Below are 22,858 nucleotides of genomic sequence, written 5' to 3'. Positions count from 1 at the left end.
ACAAGAAAGACAAGGAGAACTGAGAGACAGAGGTGGACACACACGGGGTGCTGTTTCCCCCACCATTCACAAACAAATTCCCTCTATCCCTGCCCTATCCCCTTCTTGCCCAGAGTCACTGATTCTGACTGACAAGACACAAGGGTAAAAAAATTACCGTGAGGTCTTAGCAGGAAGCCTTTTATTGTACTGCTCCAAGGACCAGCTGAGGAAAATTCTAAAAGGCTCTCCCCGCCCCCCGCCGTTTTCACTAACCACCATCCCAGGCTTACCGTGGCTGGAGGAAAGCAGTTTCAGGCCACGAGCAATACCTTTTGCAAAGCTAAGATGCGTGTCCATGTGTGCGTGTATGTGTGTGTTTCGTGTGTAAGGAGGAGGATGGGGGGATAGGATCCCATGACGTTGCGGGCTCCGCCTCCTGGTGAATATAAGGGGCACTTGGCGCGTAACAACCCCAAGCAGTTGCTTTGAAGCGTGAGCTACAGAATTCGGCATCCCTAACGCAACTCGTTTTTAATCTACTTCAGAGCTGGACCCAAGATTCTCTGCTCCCTGGCTTGCCACATCTCTCAGGTAAGCCTTGGGGTCAGCACGTGTGTCGGGGAGGGGGGCACGGTGAGGGTCCTGGCCATACCTAGGATCCTCCAGCAACCACGGCATCATTGCAGCCATGACCTGTTGCTGGAAAGACCCGGGCCCCGGGAGCCAAGGGTCCCATCTCCACCCCAGCCCCGAATGGAAGCCTAAAAATCTGGAAACTGATTCGGAGAGCCTAGGGCGGGACCATTCATTTCAGCGAAGAGGGAAGCGAAAGCAATCTCAGGCTGCTTTGGGGCCCCTCTCTCAGCACGTCTCCAAATTTTTGATGTGGAAGCCCCGCCTCACTGTTGAAGCTGTCTGGTCAACCTAGTGGAGTGGAGGAAGTGGGGACGGGTGTGGGGGGACATTTGCTTACTGCCCTGGGCAAACGCTGCGCCACAGGAGAGGTACAATTGAGCTGATTCTTCCTTTTTATCTGTAGCGGAAATGGGGTCTCTCTCCTGGGCAATCGTTTTTGAGCCCCAGGATTGAGTCCTGGAAGGAACCTCAAGGATATTGGATGTAGGAAGAGGGGGAGGGTCTCCTAGACTTGCTGATTTCTTTGGAGTTGAGCTTTACTTAAAATTCCGAAGGAGCCACAGGTCAGGGAACAATCACACTGAAAGTCAGGATTACTGGGTTGAGGTCTAGGATACATTCTATAGGATCCTGAGCGGGGAAAGAAAAAAACCTAATATGGACTTCCACATGTCTTTTCTGAAATTAATCCACACATCTTGTGAAGTACTGTATTCCCTCCTTGCATTATTGTAATTCCTACTTGCATATGAAGAAACTGAGGTTAAAGTGACTTGCATTTGTCCCCTCAAATCCCCCTCCCCTTTCCTCCTTAGCTCCTTTGCTTGGTGTAGTGGGCCTAGTAGGTCTTGTAGTTCACTTTTAGATTTTAGGAATGGTGAGCACCATTGAAGGTTATTTTTTTTTTCCTACCAGATCCTAGCATCCTCTTCAATTCCAACTAGAATGCTGTGGCAGGCACTTCGCAGATTTGGGTGTAAACTGGTTCGGAGACGCACACTGGAGCCAGGAGTGACTGAGACCCGCCTTGCCAGATGCCTCAGCACTCTGGATTTAGTGGCCCTGGGTGTGGGCAGCACATTGGGTGCAGGCGTGTATGTCCTGGCTGGTGAGGTGGCCAAAGATAAAGCAGGTCCATCAGTTGTGATCTGTTTTTTGGTGGCTGCTCTGTCTTCTATTTTGGCTGGGCTGTGCTATGCAGAGTTTGGTGCCCGGGTCCCCCGTTCTGGTTCTGCATATCTCTACAGCTATGTTACTGTGGGTGAACTCTGGGCCTTCACCACTGGCTGGAACCTCATCCTCTCCTATGTCATCGGTGAGAAAGTGGGGCCAGGAGGGAATTGCAGAGCCAACAGAGGGGCTTTAAAGTAGCAAACCTGGGTGGAATAGTGAAGATGAAGTATTGCTTTTCATAGGACCTCAATACGCTTAATTGTGAATGCTTATGCAGATGTGGGAGGTTGAAAGTACGGAGAAACTGTTTATTATACTCAACACTGTCTGGATTTCCTTCAATAAGTGACTGGTTTTGGTTCATTAAAAATTAAAGAGTAAGGCTGAGTAAGGCTGATGGAGCATGTGTGCCTGAGGCCCTGGGCATCTCCTGGGCACCAAACAAAACAAAACAAAACCTAAAACAAAAAACTAAGAAAAAAATCCCCAAAAGCAACCAAACAAACCAACAAAAACTAAGAATGAATGGGTGGTATTGGCAGGGATTTGTGTGAGACTGCTGTGGGAGAGGGAAGAAACTTGACTTCATGTTTCTCCCTCTGCCCCTACAGGTACTGCCAGTGTGGCCCGAGCCTGGAGCTCTGCTTTTGACAACCTGATTGGAAATCACATCTCTCACACTCTGAAGGGAACCATCTCACTGCATGTGCCCCATGTCTTGGCAGAGTATCCAGACTTCTTTGCTATGGGACTTGTGTTGTTGCTCACTGGTAAGGAAAGATGCTGGATATGGTGGTAGGGGTGGGACTAGGCTCAGTGTCAGGGATAAGGATGGGAGCTGAGCCTAGAAAGTGCTTGATGGAGGTGGTAATGATGGAGAGAAGAAGCTGAGGAGAGTCTGCCCCATAGAGGCAGGAAAATAAAGTGAAATTTGGATCAAAGACTTTCTTTCTCAGTATTGTGAATGAATTTTTCTCACAGGATTGCTGGCTCTGGGGGCTAGAGAGTCGGCCCTGGTTACCAAAGTGTTCACAGTGGTGAACCTTTTGGTTCTCGGCTTTGTCATCATCTCTGGCTTCATTAAGGGCGACCTGCACAACTGGATGCTCACAGAAGGAGACTACAATTTGGCTGTGGCTGGACTCAACAACACTGATAGGTTAGAGGGTTACTCAGAAGAGCTGCAAAGCTGGGAACATGATGGGAAATAAAGGGATCCATGCTGAGGGGTTTAGAATGAGGGTCGGGGAAGAATGGGAAGTTGTGCTTTGAACGTCTAGCCAAGTGGTTTGGTGTTAGAGGAAAGGTATGGAGATAGTCAAATATATCCCTACCTTTTCCATTTCTTCTTCCACTCTAGCATGGGCCTTGTGGGATCTGGAGGATTTGTGCCTTTTGGTATCGAGGGGATTCTCCGTGGAGCAGCTACCTGTTTCTATGCATTTGTTGGTTTTGACTGCATTGCTACCACTGGTAACATAACCACTCCATTCTGTCCATTGGGCGCAATGTGTACCAAGGGTATGTGCAGATTGGGGGTTGTAGAAGAGTGAGCCTACTTTGCTGGCTGAGAACTTTTGTGCTGTGCTCTTTCCTGCAGGGGAAGAGGCCCAGAATCCACAACGTTCCATCCCCTTGGGCATTGTGATCTCATTACTTGTGTGCTTTTTGGCATATTTTGGTGTCTCATCAGCACTCACCCTCATGATGCCATACTACCAGCTTCAGCCTGAGAGCCCTTTGCCTGAGGCATTTCTCCATATTGGATGGGGTCCTGCCCGCTACCTTGTGGCTGTTGGTTCTCTCTGTGCCCTTTCTACTAGGTCAGTGACAAATGTTCATTTTCCAGATGGGCATAGTGGTGCATACCTGTAATTTCAGCTACTCAACAGACTGAGGCAGGAAGATCACAAGTTTGAATCCAGCTTGGGCAATTTAAGGAAACCTTGTCTCAAAGTAAAGTTAAAATAAAGGGCTGAGATATTGCTCAGTGGCACAGAGTTTGCCTAGCATGCATGAAGTCCTGGATTAAACATCATGTTCTGTCAAAAAAAGTTTATTTTCCTTGTGGTCAAAATCTCATTTTGTACTAAAAGATTACCACTTAGTACTAAAGAATAGCCTTTAAAAGGATTGTTAAGGGAAAGTGGAAATGCCTTAAGCATGCAGGTTTAGGAAGAGATATCTCAGTCAACTAATGCCATTCTGGACATTCTTCTCTGTAGCCTCTTGGGCTCTATGTTCCCCATGCCTCGGGTGATCTACGCAATGGCAGAAGATGGACTCCTGTTCCGTGCCCTTGCCCGTATCCACACTGGCACACATACACCTATCATGGCCACTGTGGTCTCTGGCATTATTGCAGGTAGTTATTATTAGTTATTTCATACCTCCTTTAAAACTTTGCCATTCCCCTGTTCACTTCTTTTTTGTCCATCAATTTTAGCATTCATGGCATTCATCTTTGAACTCACTGATCTTGTGGACCTCATGTCAATTGGGACTCTGCTTGCTTACTCCCTGGTATCTATTTGTGTACTCATCCTCAGGTGAGATCATTTTCTTCTGCATACTGTAATTGGGGTTTTATTGGATGAGGAATGCTCTTTCTCCCTCCTCTGCCTTTGTCATCTTGATTTTCCTTGATGAGTCTGGGTTTCCCACCCTATCCATAAGAGCTTTCAGCAGGGCATGGTGATGCATACCAGTAATCCCTGCACATGCAGGAAGACTGCAAGTTTAAGCCTAGCCTGGGCAATTGTGACTTAGTGAGACTCTGTCTCAAAATTAAAAACAAGAAAAGGACTGGTGATACAGCTCAATTGGAAGATTCTGGGTACTACAAACAAACAAGCAAGCAAGCAAACAGTCAGTTACCCTTAATGGTGATGAGGAAGTTGTAGCAGCCTGGGAGAAGATGGTAAAGTGATTAAGGATTGTGTTTAAGGGGGCCTACTTACTCTTACCTCAGGTATCAGCCTGATCAGGCGATGAAGATGGGTGAAGAGGAAGTAGAATTGCAGGAGGAACAGATACAAGAGGCAGAGAAGCTGACCCTCCAGGCACTGTTTTGCCCACTCAGCTCCATTCCTACTCTACTCTCTGGCCAAGTTGTCTATGTTTGTTCTTCACTGCTTGGTGAGCAGTGGGCTTTGTCTTTTGTAGTAGATTTGAGTTGTCTGTATGCTGGGGTGGACATGTTGTCATTAGTGGTATTTGGTGACTGAAGAAAATCTAGAGAGAATGACCTCCTTGGGCATGGGATGCTTAACATCTTAGCATGCTGGTCTCAAAAGTTGGTTTTGACATCTCTCAACTTGACCTTTGAAGCTCTACTGCTGACTGTCTTTTGCCTGGTGCTGGCCCAGTGGCAAATTCCACTTCTTTCTGGAGACCCAGTATGGGTGGCAGTGGTTGTGCTACTTCTCCTGCTCATCACTGGAACCACTGGGGTTGTATGGAGACAGCCACAGAACTCCACTCCCCTTCACTTTAAGGTAAATGACCTTTCTCCTTCCATGTTTGAGGCTTATTATGCCTGTGGTCTAATAAAGTTTGTAGATATTTTTAAATTGGGCATGAAAAGGAAGATGTAGGAGGGCACCTAGGCCAAAGACTTCTTCACTAACTCTCTTTAGTTCTTTTCCAGTTCCATTTTCCTAAACTGCATTCTGAGAGTCCCATATGAAGTACTATAAATGAATGGCCACTGAACTGCAGAGCATAAGTAGGGATTGAACTATACCTTTCTGGCTTGAATAGTATAGAAATCTCTGAGTCATTCTGTGGTATGTACAAAGAAGATATTCCTTTGTTTTCAGGTGCCTGCTGTGCCTCTCCTGCCAATAGTGAGCATCTTTGTGAATGTTTACCTTATGATGCAGATGACAGCTGGTACCTGGGCCCGATTTGGGGTCTGGATGCTGATTGGTAGGTATCTACTTGGGAAGAGTAAACCCTTTGCGTGTCAAGTTCCAACTTTTTTTGTTCTTGGTCTCTAGTAGGAAGTGGTCATAACTTCCCCACCTCTCAGTTGCTTTTCTCCATTAGGATTTGCTATCTACTTCAGCTATGGGATCCACCACAGCCTGGAAGAATTTAAGAGTGACCAACCCCTATCCAAGTCTAGGACCAAAACTGTAGACCTTGATCTCAGTAGAACCATAGACCTCGATCTCAGCAGTTCTTGAACTCCCTCATTTTGACACACCTGAGTGCTACCTGGTCTCCCTGCACAATAATGGAGAGTACTCTTGACCCCACGGAAAGCTGGCCCTCCCATGTGATATTGATGGTGGATGCTAATAGAGATCAGTATTTATTGTGGAGTCAAGGATATGTCTTTGCTGTTTCTCATCTCTCTCTTTTTTTTTACTTGTCTACTTTTAAATAGTTTCTGTAGTTGCTTACTGTCTTTTAAATAAATATTAAAAGAAAGTAGAAAGAAAAGAAACTGTCGTTCTCTGCTTGCTAGACCTAATGGAGAGCCTGACTTTTAAGGTTGGAGAGCTACAAAGAAGCATTTTTGTCTTTCTTCAGTCATCACAAAATGATCTTCTGTTCCCAATAGTGCTTTTCTTGGATTTAGGCCTGGGGAGGGTGGTGTTAAACAGCCTCCAGACAGACTAGTTGTGCTTAAAGGATTGCTCTTACCATATGGTTTTCCCTTGCTCACTGAAGAGTATTAGACTCTGCATAAGGTTACAGCAATACTCATCACTGGAATTTGGAGTCAACTCTGATCTCAACACTGCATTTGTTAGATCCTGTACTGAAACCCCTGTTTTTTGTTCTACTCCTTCTAGTTGGATTAGTTCCAGACTTCTATGTCTGATTAAGGAACAAAAGTCTGGCAGGGTTCTAGGCACTGCTTGGAGGGCAGGGGTGGACAGAGGAGTTTCACAAAGGCCTTCATACATGCAAGGACACTGATTGCTACAGAACAGAGAGGAACAGAGGTCCAAGCTCCACCCAGACCAAGGGTCATTAATTAATCCATTTATCCAACAAGCATGTAAAATGCTAGACCCTGTGCTGGGCACTGATAATACAAACATGAATAAAACAATCTCTTCCATCAAGGAACTCCCCATCTACTACAATGACAAGTTGGCAAGCATGACTACAAAACAATTTTTTGTGTGGAGGAAGCACAAAGAAGGACATGCTTGACCAGTGGGTGGAGTAGGTGCTTAACAGTCAAGGAGACTTGTCTGTCAGTGAACATTATGTAGAACATCATGGAAATATGAAAGGAAATGGTCTTTGAGGTGTGGCATACAGTTTTAATACGTATCTGGAAAGTATCACATGTCATTGCAAAAGGTAGCAGACCAAATTTATAGCCTTGTATAAGGTGTTGCATACAGAAGGAAGGGGTAGAATATATGGCAGGAAAGGGGGGGGTTTCCAAAGATTCCAAAGAGCATGATGGTTGGATTTGTTAGTCTGACAGCAGCAAAAAGGATGGGTTGAAAGAGATTGGGGGAAACGAGCAGATAGATGATGTCTACTATATATCGAATGCTTTTTATATGTGAGTTATTCTGCATACAATCTCATTTTGTCCTTTCAATAATGTTATGAAGGAGATGTAAAATGACAAGTAATGTTTATAAATATGAGAACAAGCTTTAGATAAGAAATAAGCTCTAGGCATTTGAGAAGCCAGGGCCAGCATAAACCCAGGTTTTGTGTTTTAGGTAGAGCTCAGTGATAGAGCACTTGCTGAGGTAACATGAGGCCTAGAATTGATCCCCAGAACTAAAAACAAAACAAAAATCCAATTTGGTCTAACTGGCCTATGCTCTTTTACCACTATGTGGCACTGTCAGTAGTTTTTGTTTGTTTTAAGACTGGGTCTTTGTGTTCAAGATGGTCCTAAACTCACTATGTAGTCCAGACTGGTCTTCAACTCGCTTTGTTCCTTCTGCCTCAGCCTATTGAGTGCTGGGATTACAGGCATGTGCCACTACTTCTGGCAGAATTGCTAATTCTTGTTAAGAAAAGGCATTGTGCTCATTTGGGCAAAATACCTAAGAGTTTTTGGTCAGTTTGATATAGGAGGTAAAAAGGAAATGGGTATCTGGATGTGGTGGTGCCTGCCTGTAAGCCTGGCACCCTAGAAGTCTGAGGCAGGAAGTGTGAGTTTGAGTCCAGTCTAGGCAACTTAGCAAGACTTTGTCTTAGAATTTAAAAACAAACTAGAGATGTAACTCAGTGCAAAGGTCTTGGGTTAAATCTCCAATACTGGAAAAAAAATTGGTGACTGATTTCCAAGAAAATTTCTAATGAATGATCAAGTCATTAACCAAGATAAGGAACATAAAAAGAAGAAAATATTTGGGGTAAGATGAATTCAGTTTCATGTGTACTAAGATTATAAACATAATCATGAGTTTAGCTTCACACAGGTAAAGAGAGTCAATAATTAGGCTTTGGAGCTAAAAGACTGGGATACAGACATAGATTTAGGAGGTATCAACTCAGAAGACAAGAGTTAGTGCTACAAATTGCATGGCATCAAAGGGTGCCTTGGAACAAAGTAAAAAATAACACTTGCAGCACATATTGTGTGATTTCCTTTGTACGTAATGAGTCCTTACAAATCAATAGAGAAGGCAGGAGTAACCTGACAGAAAAATGAGTAGAGGATCTCAGTAGTTTCCAGAAAAGTAACATAAGCTGGGAATCGTGGCGTATACCTGAAATGTCAGTTACTCCAGGGGCTGAGATAGAAGGACCATGAGTACAAGACCAGCCTCAGGTATGTAGCAAGACTCTGTCTCAAATATTAAAAGCATATAAAGCAAATACAATAAAAAATGCTCAGTCTCAATAAGACAAATGTAAGTCAAAACGGCATGAGGTCTGAGATCTTACAGAATGGAAAAAAAAATTAGGAACTAGACCTTGACAAAAGTGACAGGCAACAGTCTCATGAATGATGGGGCTACAGGTGCTTGTAACTTTTGTGGAGGGCAGATTGACAGAAGAATTAAAACCATATTCTTTTTTGAGTTGAAGCCATGGCCTCATGTACACTAGACAAGCACTCAACCACTGAACTGCATGCCAACCCAATACAATCTTTCTGTTCTAACAATTCCACTTAAAATAATTTTTTTGGGAGGGTACTGGGGATCGAGCTCACAACCTTGTGCTTTCCAGGCAAGCACTTATACCACTGAGCTAAATCCCCAGCCCTACTTAATTTTCAAGATTTACATACATATGTTTACTGAGACATTATAGTCTGGTAAGGGGGGTTGAACCCAGTATCTCATGCATACTAAGTGTGTTATCTTTACCACTGAACTACATCCTTAGTCCCTAACGAGACACTATTCATAATAGTGTAGTCTGGGGGCGGTAGTGCCCAACTGTAATCCCAGAACTCAGAAGCTGAGGCAGAATGATCACTGTAAGTTTAAGCCCAGTCTAGTTTACATAGTGAGTTCAAGGCTAGCCTGGACTATACAGTGAGACATTGTCTCGAAAAAACATAGCATAAAATTTGGAAGCTACCTAATGTGCATCAGGAAGGAAGTAGTTAATAAGTTAAATTGTATTAATAGATGCCTGAGGTAATGGTAAGAGCACTTGCCTATCATGTGGGAGGCCCTAGGGGGAGGAAAGAGAAAGAGGGGGGGGAGAGAGAGAATGAATTGTTTGTTTCAGTAGGTGATATAGATCTTGAGCGGGGCATGATAGCACATTCTTTTAATCCCAGCACTCTGAAAGGCTGATTGCAAGTTTGAGCCCAGTTAGGGCAATTTAGCAACTTAGCAAGACTCTGTCTCAAAAAATAAAGAGCTGGGGAGGTAGTTCAGTAAGAAGACTCCATCTATGTTCAATCCAGCTAGTGGAAGAAATAAGTAGGCTCTTCAAGATACTCTGTTACTCTCCTACTAGCTTGTTTTTAAACTGTTTTATTTTTATTTTTTTCTCTTTAAAATAAAAAAAAATTACTGTTAAGTAAAAGCAAAATAAAATGAAACCCTACTATGCAGAATATTTATGAAACAAAAAAGGGAATATAGTTATACATAATTTTTTCTAAAAAATATAAGAAGCTATTAATCCTTAGTTTCTCTTCCCTATTTGTGTGATTCCAATACAGTGTATTTAAATAAAAACAAAACAATGCCCCACTAATTTTTTTTAGTATGGCTAATTGAACCCATTGGTGGTATACTATAGAGCTAAGTTTCCTATACCGTTCTTGAACTTGAACTTGAAATCCTCCTGCCTCAGCCTCATAGAGGAGCTGGGATTACAGGTGTGGGCCACAGTGACTGGTGAAATCCTCATTTTTGAAACTTTTTTTGGAAGGGTGCTGGGGATGGAACCCAGAGCCTCGTGTATACTTGGCAAGTATTTTATTACAGAGCTACACTCCTGGCTAAATATACTTGCTTTAAAAATAAAATAAAGTTGGGAGTGCAACCTATAATCTTGGCCTTTGGAAGGCTGAGATAGGAGAGTAATGACTGTAAAGCCAGTCTGGGCAATTTAGCAAGACTGTAAAAAAATTTACATATATATATCCTACTATCTTATATGGAAAATGAAGTATTTTTCTAATACAAAGTAACATAAATATCCAAATATTAAAAATATTTGGCTATGCAACACTTAAAATAGTCTCATGTATGGCTATGTGGAAACCTTCATGCAGCTAAAATAGTAAATAATCTCCTAGGCACTAGGCTTGAAGACAAGTAGAAAATTGCTCTAGGAATGTTCTAATCCTGATCTTCTCAAAGTGGCAGAGATAAAAATTGACTCAAATAAGTAAAAAGGCACAAAATATGAAAAAAAAAGTGTTCTCAGAGAGAGAGATGTATAGAGTACCATGAAAATTCATGGGAGGGAAGTATCCTGGGAATTCTGGGAAGTATTTGTGGAGGCCAAGGCTTTTCAAGAAGCTGAGGCTTAAAGAATATGAAAAATGTGTCAGTCCACAACATTCCAGGAGGAGGGAAATTTGTCCACAAAGACAAAAAGATGTGAAGCCAGTGTATAATTCAATTTGCCTAGATCCTGTATGTGTGTGAGTGTATACCTCTGTGCATGCGTGTATGTGGAGACACAATTTTGCTAAATTGCCCAGGGGGTCAAACCTTGTTATCTTTTCTCAAACTTTTGAGTAGCTGAGACTACAGGTGTGCCACCACACTCAGCTTTATCCTAGTTTTTTTTGATTGCTTGTTTTGTGTTTTTGTAGTGCTGGAGATGGAATCCAGGGCATTTGTATTGAGGTGCAGTTCCTGCTCTTAAAAAATGTATTTTTAAGACAGTGTCTCACTAACTCACCAGGCTATTGAAGCTGAATTTGAACTTGTATCCCCCTTCCTCAGCCTTTGCAGAGTGCCGGGATATAGTCGTGAACTAACCAGTCTAGGGTTCTGAAGGAGCGAAGTGGAAAAATAAGAAACAAGGATTTCAGTGAGACTCTTGAAGGCTATTAATTACAGGGCTTGACACTGAATGTGTGGATGGTTACTCTACTAATAATGTAGGCTTTTAAAGTATCAATTTAAAAAATAATGTCAGGTGTAGTGCTTGCCTCTAATACCAGCACTCAAGTGGCTGAGTCAGAAGGATTGAAAGTTTGGGTCCAATTAAGTCAATTTAACAAAACTCCTTAAAAATTTCATTAATTAATAATTGAAAGCCTGGCCTGGTGGTGCACACTTGTAATCCTAGCACTCACGAGGCTGAGGCAGGAGGATTGTTGTGACGCTAGCCTAGGCTTCATGATGAGTTCAAGGCCAGCTGAACTACATAGGTACTGTCTCAAAAACAAAACAAAAATCTTAAGTAATTAATTATTATTAATTAAATTAATAAAAAAGAAACTGTGGGCTGGGGATGTAGTTCAAATGTACTTGCTTAGTATGTGCAAGAGTTTGAGTTCTAGCATCACATGTCTATACACAAAAAAGAAATGCCTATGTGTTTAAGGAGCTAGAAATCTAATTACCTGAATTGATCATTATACATTGTATACATCTACTGACTCATCACACTCTAATAAATGTGTATGTTTACTTCCATAAATGTGCACAATTATATTTCAATTAAAAATAGAAGTGTAGGGATGTTAGTGTTAAACTATGTGAGGGGGAAATAGTGTTAAAATCTATGATTTGGTTCAAAGAGCTGCATCTTTGCTATCTAGTCATGTAGTCTTACCCTACATTTTGTCAGAGCATAGGCTTCTGAAATCATTAATTCAGACCAGGTATGATGATGCATACCTGTAATCCTAGCACTAGGGAGGCTGAGGCAGGACAATCATCATGAGTTTAAGGTTATCCTTGGCTATATAGTGAGTTCAAGGCTAGCCTGCCCTATATAGTAAGTTCCCGCTATAAACTGTGAGATCCTGTCTCAAAAAAAAATTAATTCAAACAAGTTTTCTGTCCCTAACTTGCCAAGCTTCCCCAGCTCACTTGCTCAAATAACCCCACTACAATAATTCTTTGACATTGTGAAGCCCACAATGCACTGACCTTACTCCCACACATTCTTTTTTATCAGTCTCCTTCAATCTTTTCTTGCTCTTACCCACCTAAATTCCTGAATTTATTATTACTATCACTATTTCACAAATGTCTCTAACTCCCTAGTTAATGTTACAGTTTGCTTGCAAGCCTGGAGGGATTTAAAAACATTGATCTTCATAGTTCAACCTGCATTGAAAACTGTTGGAAACAATCACACAATTGAGCAGAATTGATCATTAACTTAGGCGAGGCCCTCCCCATAGCTGGAGGTTCTCCTTTTCTTTCAATTGCCCTGGTCTCTGAAACAATTCTCCCTTACCTCACATTATTAGAGCCATTTCCTCCTACTCTCTGCTGCTGACATTGCTTTATACTTTATTGCAGAGAATACAGGCCTATTAGATTAAAATAATGTCTTCAAACGTCTGTGAATTTTATTCTTATGAGCATAACCTCTCTTTATTCCCCCAATGATAAAATATGGGTTCATTGAATGAAATTTTAAAACACTAAAAAGAAAAACCACCCATCTGGACTGAGTGTGAGTGCAGAAAGAACCCTTGTGATATTTTGGTAAATACTCTTCCAGATGTTTTTGCTAAACTATGCATACAATTTTACTTAAGTGATTACCTTTTTCTGTAAACTTTCCAAATTCAGCAGTGAGACATAGACATTTCCCTACTTTTATAAGTACAGATTTTTAAAGATTTTTTTATTTTAAAGAGATTAAGATAAGAGAGGACATAACAAAGCAGATCAGAACAGAACAATTTAAGCAACACAGTATTTCACCCCAAGACAAATCCATACAACAGTAGCTAGCATAATGTCTCTTTCCTTGAAATAGTTGAGTATACCTTCATGCACAATACTATCAAACATAATGAAATAGTACAAAACCATTTAAGAGAATGAAAGTATTACAGGGCATTCAGAACCAAATAACTGAAAACTAACAATGGTTACAATATTTTCTCATTGTCCATAAAAAATTTGTTTATACTATCACACATTATAAAATCCAGTAAGATACAACATGATAGAACCAATGGAAACAGAAGAACAAAAGCATGGTAGGACTTCAAAACAAGATGATATTAAATCACCACTGGCTATTATAATGTCTTGTTTTCTTCAAAATAGCTGTTCATACCATCACAGATAAGAAAGTCAAACAATTCAGAATAAAACTATTCTAACTAATGAATGAAAACATTATAAGGCTTTAAAGCAATTAATGGGGACTCATGATTACCATAAAATCTTATGTACTCTTACCATTTCATACACTAGGGAGACTATATATGGTATTTATACATGTGAGTTTGATTTATTTGGCTTGTGAGTTTGGTCTCAAGATGCATCCATTTATTTATAAATATCTCAATGTGATCATTCTTTATAGTTGAACAGTACTGCATTATATAAAAATACCACATCTTTTTTATCCATTTCTCAGTTGATAGACACTTAGGTTGTTTCTAAGATCTGGCTATTACAAATTGTGCTGCTATAAACATGGGTGCACATATATCACTGTGGTATGATGTTTTCACTTCTTCTGGGAATATTCCTACAAGTGGAATAGCTGGTACAAATGGGACTTCGAATCTCAGGTTTTTAAAAAATCTCTAGACTGACCTCCCCAGTGGTTGTACCGGTCTACACTCCCACCAACAGTGCAGGAGAGTTCCTTTTTCCCCACAGCCTCTCCAGCATTTGTTGTTGGTAGCATTAACTTATTTGTTTATTTTTGGTACCTGGGATCAAACTTACAACCTCACATTTGCCAAACAGGCACTTATGCCACTGAGCTAAATCCCTGGTCCCCTTTAATTTTTTTTATTTTATGAAAAAAAATTTCATAACAAAACACAGGAATAAGAATAATAGTAGTTAATACACTGTGTATCATTATCTTGGAAGTAGTTACTCAGAGTACAAGACAGACAAAGATTCTTACAAAGAAGAAACAGAATAGCACAATACTTTGTTTTCAACGAACTAAGAGAATCTAGTAGTATAAATGAAACAAATTAGCATATACATTAAAATATTCTTGGCTTAGTTACTTTTCTCTCATTGCTGAGAGAAAATATTCAACATTCAAATGTTTTTTTGTTTTTTTTGAGACAGAATTTCACTATATGGTTCAGATTGGTCCTGAACTCACTATGTATCCCAGGCTGGCCTTAAACTCCCTGCCTTGGTCTCTCAAGTGCTGGAATTTCAGGCATGCACCACCATGCCCAGGCCCAGCATCTAAAGTTAAGGGAGGAAAGTTTATTTGGCTCACAGTTTACACATGTTTTACCCCATAGTTGGCTGACTCCCAGCCAGGGAGGCTTGGCAGAGGGTCATCGTAGAAGATAAATTGTCCATGACAAGGAGGCAGGCAAGAGCACACTAGCCTGCTTTGTATCTCTTACAGTTTATACCTTAGGACAGGTATAACATTCACACCCTTAAGCCTAGCCAGACTATGGCAAACCAATCGGTGGACTAATTTAGTAATCACACCCTTGATCACAGCACCACACACTCTGAAAAGCTCCCCACTCCTTGACTGCATGAGGTCTGGGGGGACATCTAGACACAAGCCACATTTTTTGAAACAGTGGAATAGGTGTTAGGTAAAAAGGAGGAAAAGAAGAGGCCAGGGATTTAGCTCATGCCATAAGTGCCTGCCTTGCAAGTGCATGGTAGTGAATTTGATTCCAATACCAAAAAAAAAAAAAAAAAAAAAAAAAGGAAAAAAAGAAAATATGTAAAAGAAACAGAGGTAGGAGCTCAACAGGACAAGTTCATTGCAGAACAAACCTGAGAGGGACCACTTTGGCAGTAGAGACCAGACCAGCTACTCTGGTACAGACCGGTGGGATCTTCTATAGGCTCGTGGGGAAGGGGGAGTTCAGCGACTGGGGAATCATGTCTAACAAGGCTTGAAAGAACACAAGTGGGTATGGTTGTCCAAGGCCGAAGCTTGTAGAAATGCAGGGAACAGTGGCTACTATGAGTAGCAGGGCTGAGAGTGCTGAGTGCAGCTGTGGCTGGGAGGATGCAGTTTAGATGGTTTCTGGTCATGATGGCAGTGGTCAGATTCCTTCAATCCGTAAGTTATGCAATTATTTGAACTTCACCCTACTTCCTATTTTACCCTGGGTTTATAGCAACACAATTTATAATAGCAGGTCTTGGAAACAGGATATAAGTCTATCAATGAATAAGTGAATAAAGACAACTTGACATTTATATACAATGGAACTCGACTCTGCCAAAAAGATAAATTTGAGGATTTTATCGGTAAACTAATGTAACTTGAGAACATAATATTAAGTGAAATAAGTCAGAGACACAGTTTAAATATAGTATAGTTTCTTTTATATGAGAAACTGAAATATATATATATATATAGAGAGAGAGAGAGAGAACTCTGTTAATGTTCCCACAATGAGAGTCACAGTCCCTTCCTGCTCTCCTGATCTCTCTGGTACTGATGAATGGACCCAAGGCCTCACACATGGTAGGCAAATTCTGTACCACTGAGCTACTTCCTCAGAGCATACCCTCTTCATCATCCTGTTAGTCAATTCCACATGTGGGATGAGTAAATTGCACAAGGCTTAAAAGAAGCGTATATGAAGCATAGGAGCCTGTTAACGTGGTTATTTTGAGCGCTTTACCACTGAAGTATACTTCAGACCTCTTGCTATTCTTTTAACATTCAGCTTTGTTTCCAAACTTGGAGTCACTGTTTTCTTTCAGTGCAGACTTCTGTAGAGGCCATTCCTTTCATCATGCACAGAATAGGTAGAATCAAACATGTACGTAATTTTCCAACCCATTTTTCAAGCCATTTTTTGAAGGTGAATGGAACACATGAACTTGCTGTGAGCATTCAGGAGTCATTAGGTTATTTCCTTCACATTTGTGAAGGACAGGGCAACTCAAACATGTCTAGGAAATACAGAGTTTGTCATTCTGTTCAACTTCGGATCTCTGACCTTTGCCACTCTGCTCTTCCCTTCCTTTCTTCTCCATTCCCTCCCCTCCCCTCCCCTTTCTTTCCCTTTGTCTTTATGTTGCCTAGGCTGGCCTCAAACTCCTGGCCTAAAGTGATCCTCTTGCCTCAGCATTAACAGTACTGGGACTATAGGCTTATGCCTCTGTGTCCAGCTCTCTCGCCACTCTTCAATAAGTATTGGGCATCACTGTTTACATTTTCCCCCACCTCTACTTTTTTTAGTGAGTTTCTGATATGACCATCTGTGCACATCCCTCAATTAACTGTGGTATGCTTTCTAGTTTTACATCTCACTTGCTCACTCCCAGTGAGTTTCACCCTAGTGCCTTCTAAATAATCTTAGAGCAGCATCTTCAACACACAAGACCTAGAATAGGACATAGATTAGGTCTGAAGCTTCAGACTTTGCCCCTATAGGGCAAAGGCCAATTGGTGCCTTAGATGATGTAGCCTTAAGGGGAGGAGCTTTGTGAAAGCTTTGGAGCCCCAGGAAGCGCCTAGGGGAACTCATTGAAGCTGTGGTGTTGGTGGCCTCCGTGAGTGATATAGCTACAGGAAAGGATAATAAGAAGTTCCAGCCACAGGATGGTTGGGCGGTTACTTTTGGTTTTTGGTGCTGGAGATGGAAATCAGGGAATCCTGCTTGCCAGGCAAGTGCTCTACGAATGAGGTCCTCCCTCAGCACAGTTAGGTGGTTTATTTATTTTTTAATTTTTAATTTTATTAGTACATGTTTGCAGCTTATAACTAGGCAAAAAAGATGAGGCCATTAGGCCAGCAGTTTTTAGAGTGACTTTCAAGCAATGGTTTTGGACTACTGAACTGTTTGTGGCCAACATTCAAGTTGAAAGAAGAAGAGTAAAAGCAGTGTTTTTTGATAGTTCAAGACTATGAGAGGTGCTGAGCCGCTGAAAGCAGGAGAGCATAGTTACTGTAGTTTAGACACTATAAACCTACTTCCTTGAAGCCAGAGGGTTGGAAATTATTGGTGACCATTATGGGATAAGGAGGTAGCAGGAGTGGGGTTGAGGGCACGGGTGGCTGAAGGCCTAGCCATTTATGAGAGCAGGAAAGAAGACTGTGGGTGATTGATGCTTTTACTGTATGGGAGGGAGATTTTGAACCAATTAGAAGGAAGTAGCTAGTACCAACCAGACTAATCACAGAGTGCTCCTCAGTATTGGTTTTCCTATTGCAGGGCATATTTCTGATAAGAAGAGGCGTGGGGTGGAAATCTCCTGTAGGTTTCTTTTGTGGTGCATGACAGCTTGAGCCCATATTCATTAAATATTTTCTGTGGTCTTTCCAATTTCCTCAACCACCTGACTCTCCTTAGGATAACAAATAACAGGAAAATTTGCCTGGAAGGATATTTGAAAAATTGGAGGATAAAGGGCAGAATATAGGCCTGAGTCACAGATTTAAAAATAGACAATGTTGACTTAAGTTTCATGGATTTAAAGGTACTTAGCTTTGCTTAGTAGTGAAGAAAATGTCAAACAGTTGCCTTATTTAATATCTCATAAATGCTGCTTGTTTCTGACTCCACAGTATAAATGTTGACTCCACAGTATACATAGCTCCAGCTTTTCTCATTTGTGTTCTACCAACAGTAAAGATACTAAGACACTACGAACTTTTTATGAGCTAGTATAGAAAAATGGAATTCATAATTCATAATTTGTTTTTCCAGGACCATGGAAAATAGCACTAGTTTGATCTAAAAGAGAAATCTATTGCATTAAAAGCACATTTAATGTAAATACCGCAAGATCTCAAAGTGCTTTTCGATAATCATCAGTGAAAAACATCATATCCCATGCAGTTTTAGGATGGAGTATATTTTATTGTGTGTTGATTCCTTTAAAAGAACACAGGGATCCTCAGTCATGTCAGAGATGAAAGAATTTGTGGTGTTTTTGTTTCTGGGGAGATGATTAGATCTGTAATATATTCATATTTACATAGTAATGAAATAAATTATTACCAAGGTGGCTACAAATATATGATTTTAGAAAGTTTAGTCAATATTTTGTTGAAGTTTGTAGGTTTGTCATTTTAACACAACAGGGATGGGAATATAGCTCAGTAGTAAGGTGCTGGTATGCATGAGGTCCTGGGCTTCATCTTCAGCACTTGAAAGAAGCCCCAACAAACTTACAAAAGTAATAAATCTCATTGCTACCTACCTTAAAATTTTACATAGTATTTAAAGAGTATGAATTATATATATATATATATATATATATATATATACACATATGTATAAAGTATGACTATAGAGTAGGGATTACAACTTAAATGTACAGTATTCATGACTATATTTACATCAATGTTTGAAGCACTCTGAAAAATACAGAGAAAAATAAAATGAACTTGTGTACCCAGGACCACAACCAACCAAGAACAATAACAACAAACCCAAACAAAGTGGATCACAAAAGGCCATGTGATGGCCCTAGTTCATTTTTTCTGAGGGAGAATTGACATAATAATATTTTTGTACTGTCAATCCCAACCAACTTCTAAGCTAACAAGAAATGAAAATTAGTCTGTTATATTCATTGCAGATAAATAAATATACTTCCTTTTTTGTATGCCAGTTATTCCAACTATTTGAAGATATTTATCAAGTTTCTTCTTCAGATGGAGCATCTCTGTTCATTGTCATTCTTTGTATAGCATAGTGTCTAGTCTCCTTGTCACTTTGTGCACTCTCCTCAGAACGTAGTCTAGTCTCTCATGTTATTTCTTAAAATGTGGTATCAAGAACAGAGCACAATTCTCTAGATTTGATATGATCCGCACAAAATAATCTTTCTGTTTGATTAAGAGTAGATTTAGGAGTGATCATCTTTCTTTTTAGATAATGATGTAGCTAAGACTGAATTTTTCCTTCACACCACACTAGTAATTCATTTGAAACTTTCTGTCCCCAAAAGCCCCTCAGTCTTTTTTAAAATACATACTTCTGTTAAGCTATACCTTGTCTGTTATGTTTTGGTATAGTTAGTTTTGAAGATTTAAGTGTAGGACTGTTTTCTTACATTAATATCATTGATTTCATTGAATATTTAATTTTTGTTCCTGATTGTATCATCAAATTTTTTATCTCTCCCTCTCAACTTCTTCATTCAAATCACTGATAAAGTTGTTAAATAGAGAACAAAGCCCAAGACAGACTGTTAAGCTATTAAAAACTTCATGTAGTTGATCATGATGGCGAACGCCTATAATGTTTGCTAATCAGGGGTGAGACACATGGACAGGAAGATAGTAAGTCTGAGGCCAGCCTGGGCAATTTACCAAGACCCTGTCACAAAAAAAAGAAACAAAATGAAAAGAAAAGAAAAGCGAAGAGAAGAGAAGGAGGGGGAGAAAGAGGCTGGAGATGTACCTCAGTATTCCCCGGGTTCAATCCTTAGAACTGAAAAACCAAACAAAAAATATCTCATCAAGTTGACTTCAGTTCAATAAATAGCATGCTTTTGTATGCTTGTTCACTCTGCCTCATTTGTTCTTGTCTCCAAAGTCTGACGGTCCAGTTTTGTTCTATACTTTGTTTTATGGCTAGAATTAGAATTTCTGGTTTCCTTCTTAGGAGGGCTAGTGAAGCTGCTCATATATGCATACATTGCCAACTCTCCTTTGAGGTTGCTTTCTGGATGAGTTTTACTTTTTCTGCCTTTGAGGTTGCTTTCTGGATGAGTTTTACTTTTTCTTTAGTGCTAGGGATCAAACCCATGGCTGTGTGCTTGCTAGGCTCTATTACATCCTCAGCTTAACGTTTTAGATGTTGAACAAATTTTGGTACTACCCTATGGCCCTGTACTCCTGACCTATCATCTTCAGGAATTTAATCTCTAAGGTACTTTTTCTTTCTTTTCTTCCCTCTGTATTTTTTTTCTCCCTCCCTTCCTCTCTTTCTCTCCCTCTCTTTGTCCCTCCTGCTCTCCCCTCCCTCCCTCCTCTGTCTCTCCTCCTACTTCCTTCCCCTTCTCTCCCATCCTCTCTTCCTTCCCTCCTCCTCTTCTCTCTTTCTCTCTTTTTCTTTCTTCCTTCCTTGCTTCCTTTCTGATGAATCTACTTTATTGATGTGTAATTTACATAAAATAAAATTTATGCATTTTAATTGTGTAGAGTGACGACTTTTTTTGGGCTTGTCTAACTATTTCAATCAAGAAATAACATTATTATATCCTTAGAAAAGTTTGTCATCTCCCTTTTCAGACTGTCTTTTCATACTACTGTCTACCTCAGACAGCCACTCTTCTGATTTTTGTCATTATAGATTATCTGTAAATGAAATCATTCAATACATACCCTTTTTTCCATTGTGTTTTTCATTAAGCATAATTGTCTTGAGATTCATCCATATTATGACATATAAGAGTAGTTAATTCCTTTTATTGCTTGGTAGTTTTCTACTAAATATATTAAAATTCACTTATCCAATCACCAGTTGATGAGTGTTTTTTTGGCCATTGTGAATAAAATTGCTGTAAATGTTAATATAAGTTTTTTATGTGGACTTAGGTTATCATTCCTCTAGGAAAAAATATCTAGTAATGGAATTTCTAGGATGTAAAGTACTTTTGAAACTAGACTTTAGCAGAACGTCTAGAGCAGTAGTCCTCAGCCTTTTTGGCACCAGGGACTGGTTTTGGGAAACATGGTTTTTCATGAATGGAGCATAGAATGGTTTCAAGATGATTGAAGCTCATTACATTTATTGTGCACTTTATTTCTATTACTATATTGTAATATACAATGAAATCATTATATAAATCATCATAATGCAGAATCAGTGGGAGCCCTGGGCTTGTTTTCTTGCAACTATATGGTCTCATCTGGGGATTATGAGAGACGGTGACCTGAAGTGTGTTTCTTAGGTCCAGTCTACTTTGTAATCTTGTTTTGGTTGCTGTCACTACAAAAAAAATTCTGCTTCACAAAGATATGATGTTGGAAATGGAAGCAGGCTTTTCAGTGCTTTTGTTGTAATCTCTGGATATTCTGCTTTGACTTTAATCCAATTCATCTGGAGATTAAAGTTATCTCAGACATACTTTTAAGGCCACTGTCATATGTGATCTCAAGCAGTTGATCCTCTTCTTGTACAGACAAACTTGTTTAACCTGGTTTATTCACAAATGGGTCATAGATCTATTGTTTCCAAGTTTGGGACTGTTTTGTGGTTGGGGAGTAATGCTCAAACTCTTCTGAGTAATCCCAATATTTGGGAGGATGAGGCAGGAGACTCACCATGAGTTTGAAGGCAATCTGGGCTACAAAGTGAACTTAAGGCCAGGGTAAACTGTATAGTGAAATTGTGTCTTAAAAAGACAAAAAATGTCTTTAGAAAGCTGAGGTAGGTCATCATGCACCAGTTGGGAGAAAAAAGGCCCTGGCTCAGTCTCTTTCAAAATCTCTGCTCATGTTCCATACATGTAAAAAACTCCAATTTCCTTTGCTTTGCTTTGCTTATCCTTCCTTCCTTTATTTTTTTTTTTTTGTAAAGTGAATAAAAATCCCAATTTTCACTCAACTCCATAATTCCAGTTGGGCTTTGAATGGTGTCATTTTATCTACTGACTTGAACACAATTGTCAGCCACTCTTGAAGTGACAGATTTAGTTCATTGAGCAGGCTGAATGTCACATGAGTACACAAGTTTTGCAACCAGTTCTGTCACTGAAATGTGCTATGAGTGGTGACTGTTTTTCAAAAAGAAATCTCTGGAGCAGTTTTGTAACTCAAAAACCCTGACCAGTGATCTGTCTTTAGAAAGCCATCTCACTTCTGTATATAAGACAAGATGTGCTATGGTGTGTATCCAGATGTCCCCCCAAAGCTTCATGTACTCAGAAATGGGGCTTTTTGAAACTTGCTGAATCTAGCATGTGTGGTACTGGAATTAAGGATTGTGGTACCCATTAGCCCACTGATTTGAACTGCATAGTTTGGGTCGTGGATAATGGGATGCTCCACTCTGAGTGTGGGTGGCACCAATCAATGGATTTGTTTCCTGGGTGGAATATAAAGGGACGGAAAGAAGATAGGCTCACTACTACTTGCTGCCTTTTGCTTGCCACACCATGGACTGTTTCTCCTCTGCCACTCTGCTTTGGAACCAGCCAACTATGAAGCATAACACCTGTGAACTGAAATAAACCTTTCTTTGTTTAACTGTGGATGTCAGGTATTTTGTCTCAGCAACGAGAAAGTAACTAAGATAAGTTGTGTGTGCTCTGCACTCATCTCTTCACAGTGCTGTGTGAATGGAAGAGAATCAAGGGTACACAATTTACTGGGGTTGATGATTTTAATCACATCCTTCAAAACATCAAGTTCAGTTGACATTTGTTGGCTAGCTAACATTTCTCTATGGGTGGCACAGTGCATAGATTCATGCAGAAGTGAGCTGTTTTCTTCCAAGTAGTGAAACCAGAATGCCATCCAGTCATGTCAGCTGATGAGGACAGAAGTGGTAAATAAAATAATGGGCAGGCCACATGCAGACTGA

General features: G+C 40.3%; 1 protein-coding gene across 1 annotated transcript; it reads left to right on the top strand.

Moving 5' to 3' along the window:
* The first annotated feature begins 276 nt into the window (after positions 1–276).
* Slc7a3 (solute carrier family 7 member 3) lies at positions 277–6,235 on the top strand. Its single transcript, XM_003470953.5, has 12 exons — positions 277–573; positions 1,534–1,933; positions 2,403–2,561; positions 2,773–2,950; positions 3,152–3,264; positions 3,392–3,614; positions 4,017–4,156; positions 4,238–4,340; positions 4,763–4,929; positions 5,122–5,288; positions 5,613–5,721; positions 5,842–6,235. The coding sequence occupies exons 2-12, from the start codon at positions 1,564–1,566 to the stop codon at positions 5,979–5,981; spliced, it is 1,869 nt and encodes a 622-aa protein (XP_003471001.2). The 5' UTR covers positions 277–573; positions 1,534–1,563; the 3' UTR covers positions 5,982–6,235.
* Positions 6,236–22,858: the final 16,623 nt, after the last annotated feature.

Source organism: Cavia porcellus, unplaced genomic scaffold, assembly GCF_034190915.1.
Source record: "Cavia porcellus strain 051 isolate PalLab524CR breed Dunkin Hartley unplaced genomic scaffold, mCavPor4.1 scaffold_3, whole genome shotgun sequence".
Classification (NCBI taxonomy): Eukaryota; Metazoa; Chordata; class Mammalia; order Rodentia; family Caviidae; genus Cavia; species Cavia porcellus.
Note: the sequence above shows the minus strand (reverse complement) of the source record. Positions and strands in the feature narration are given on the sequence as shown.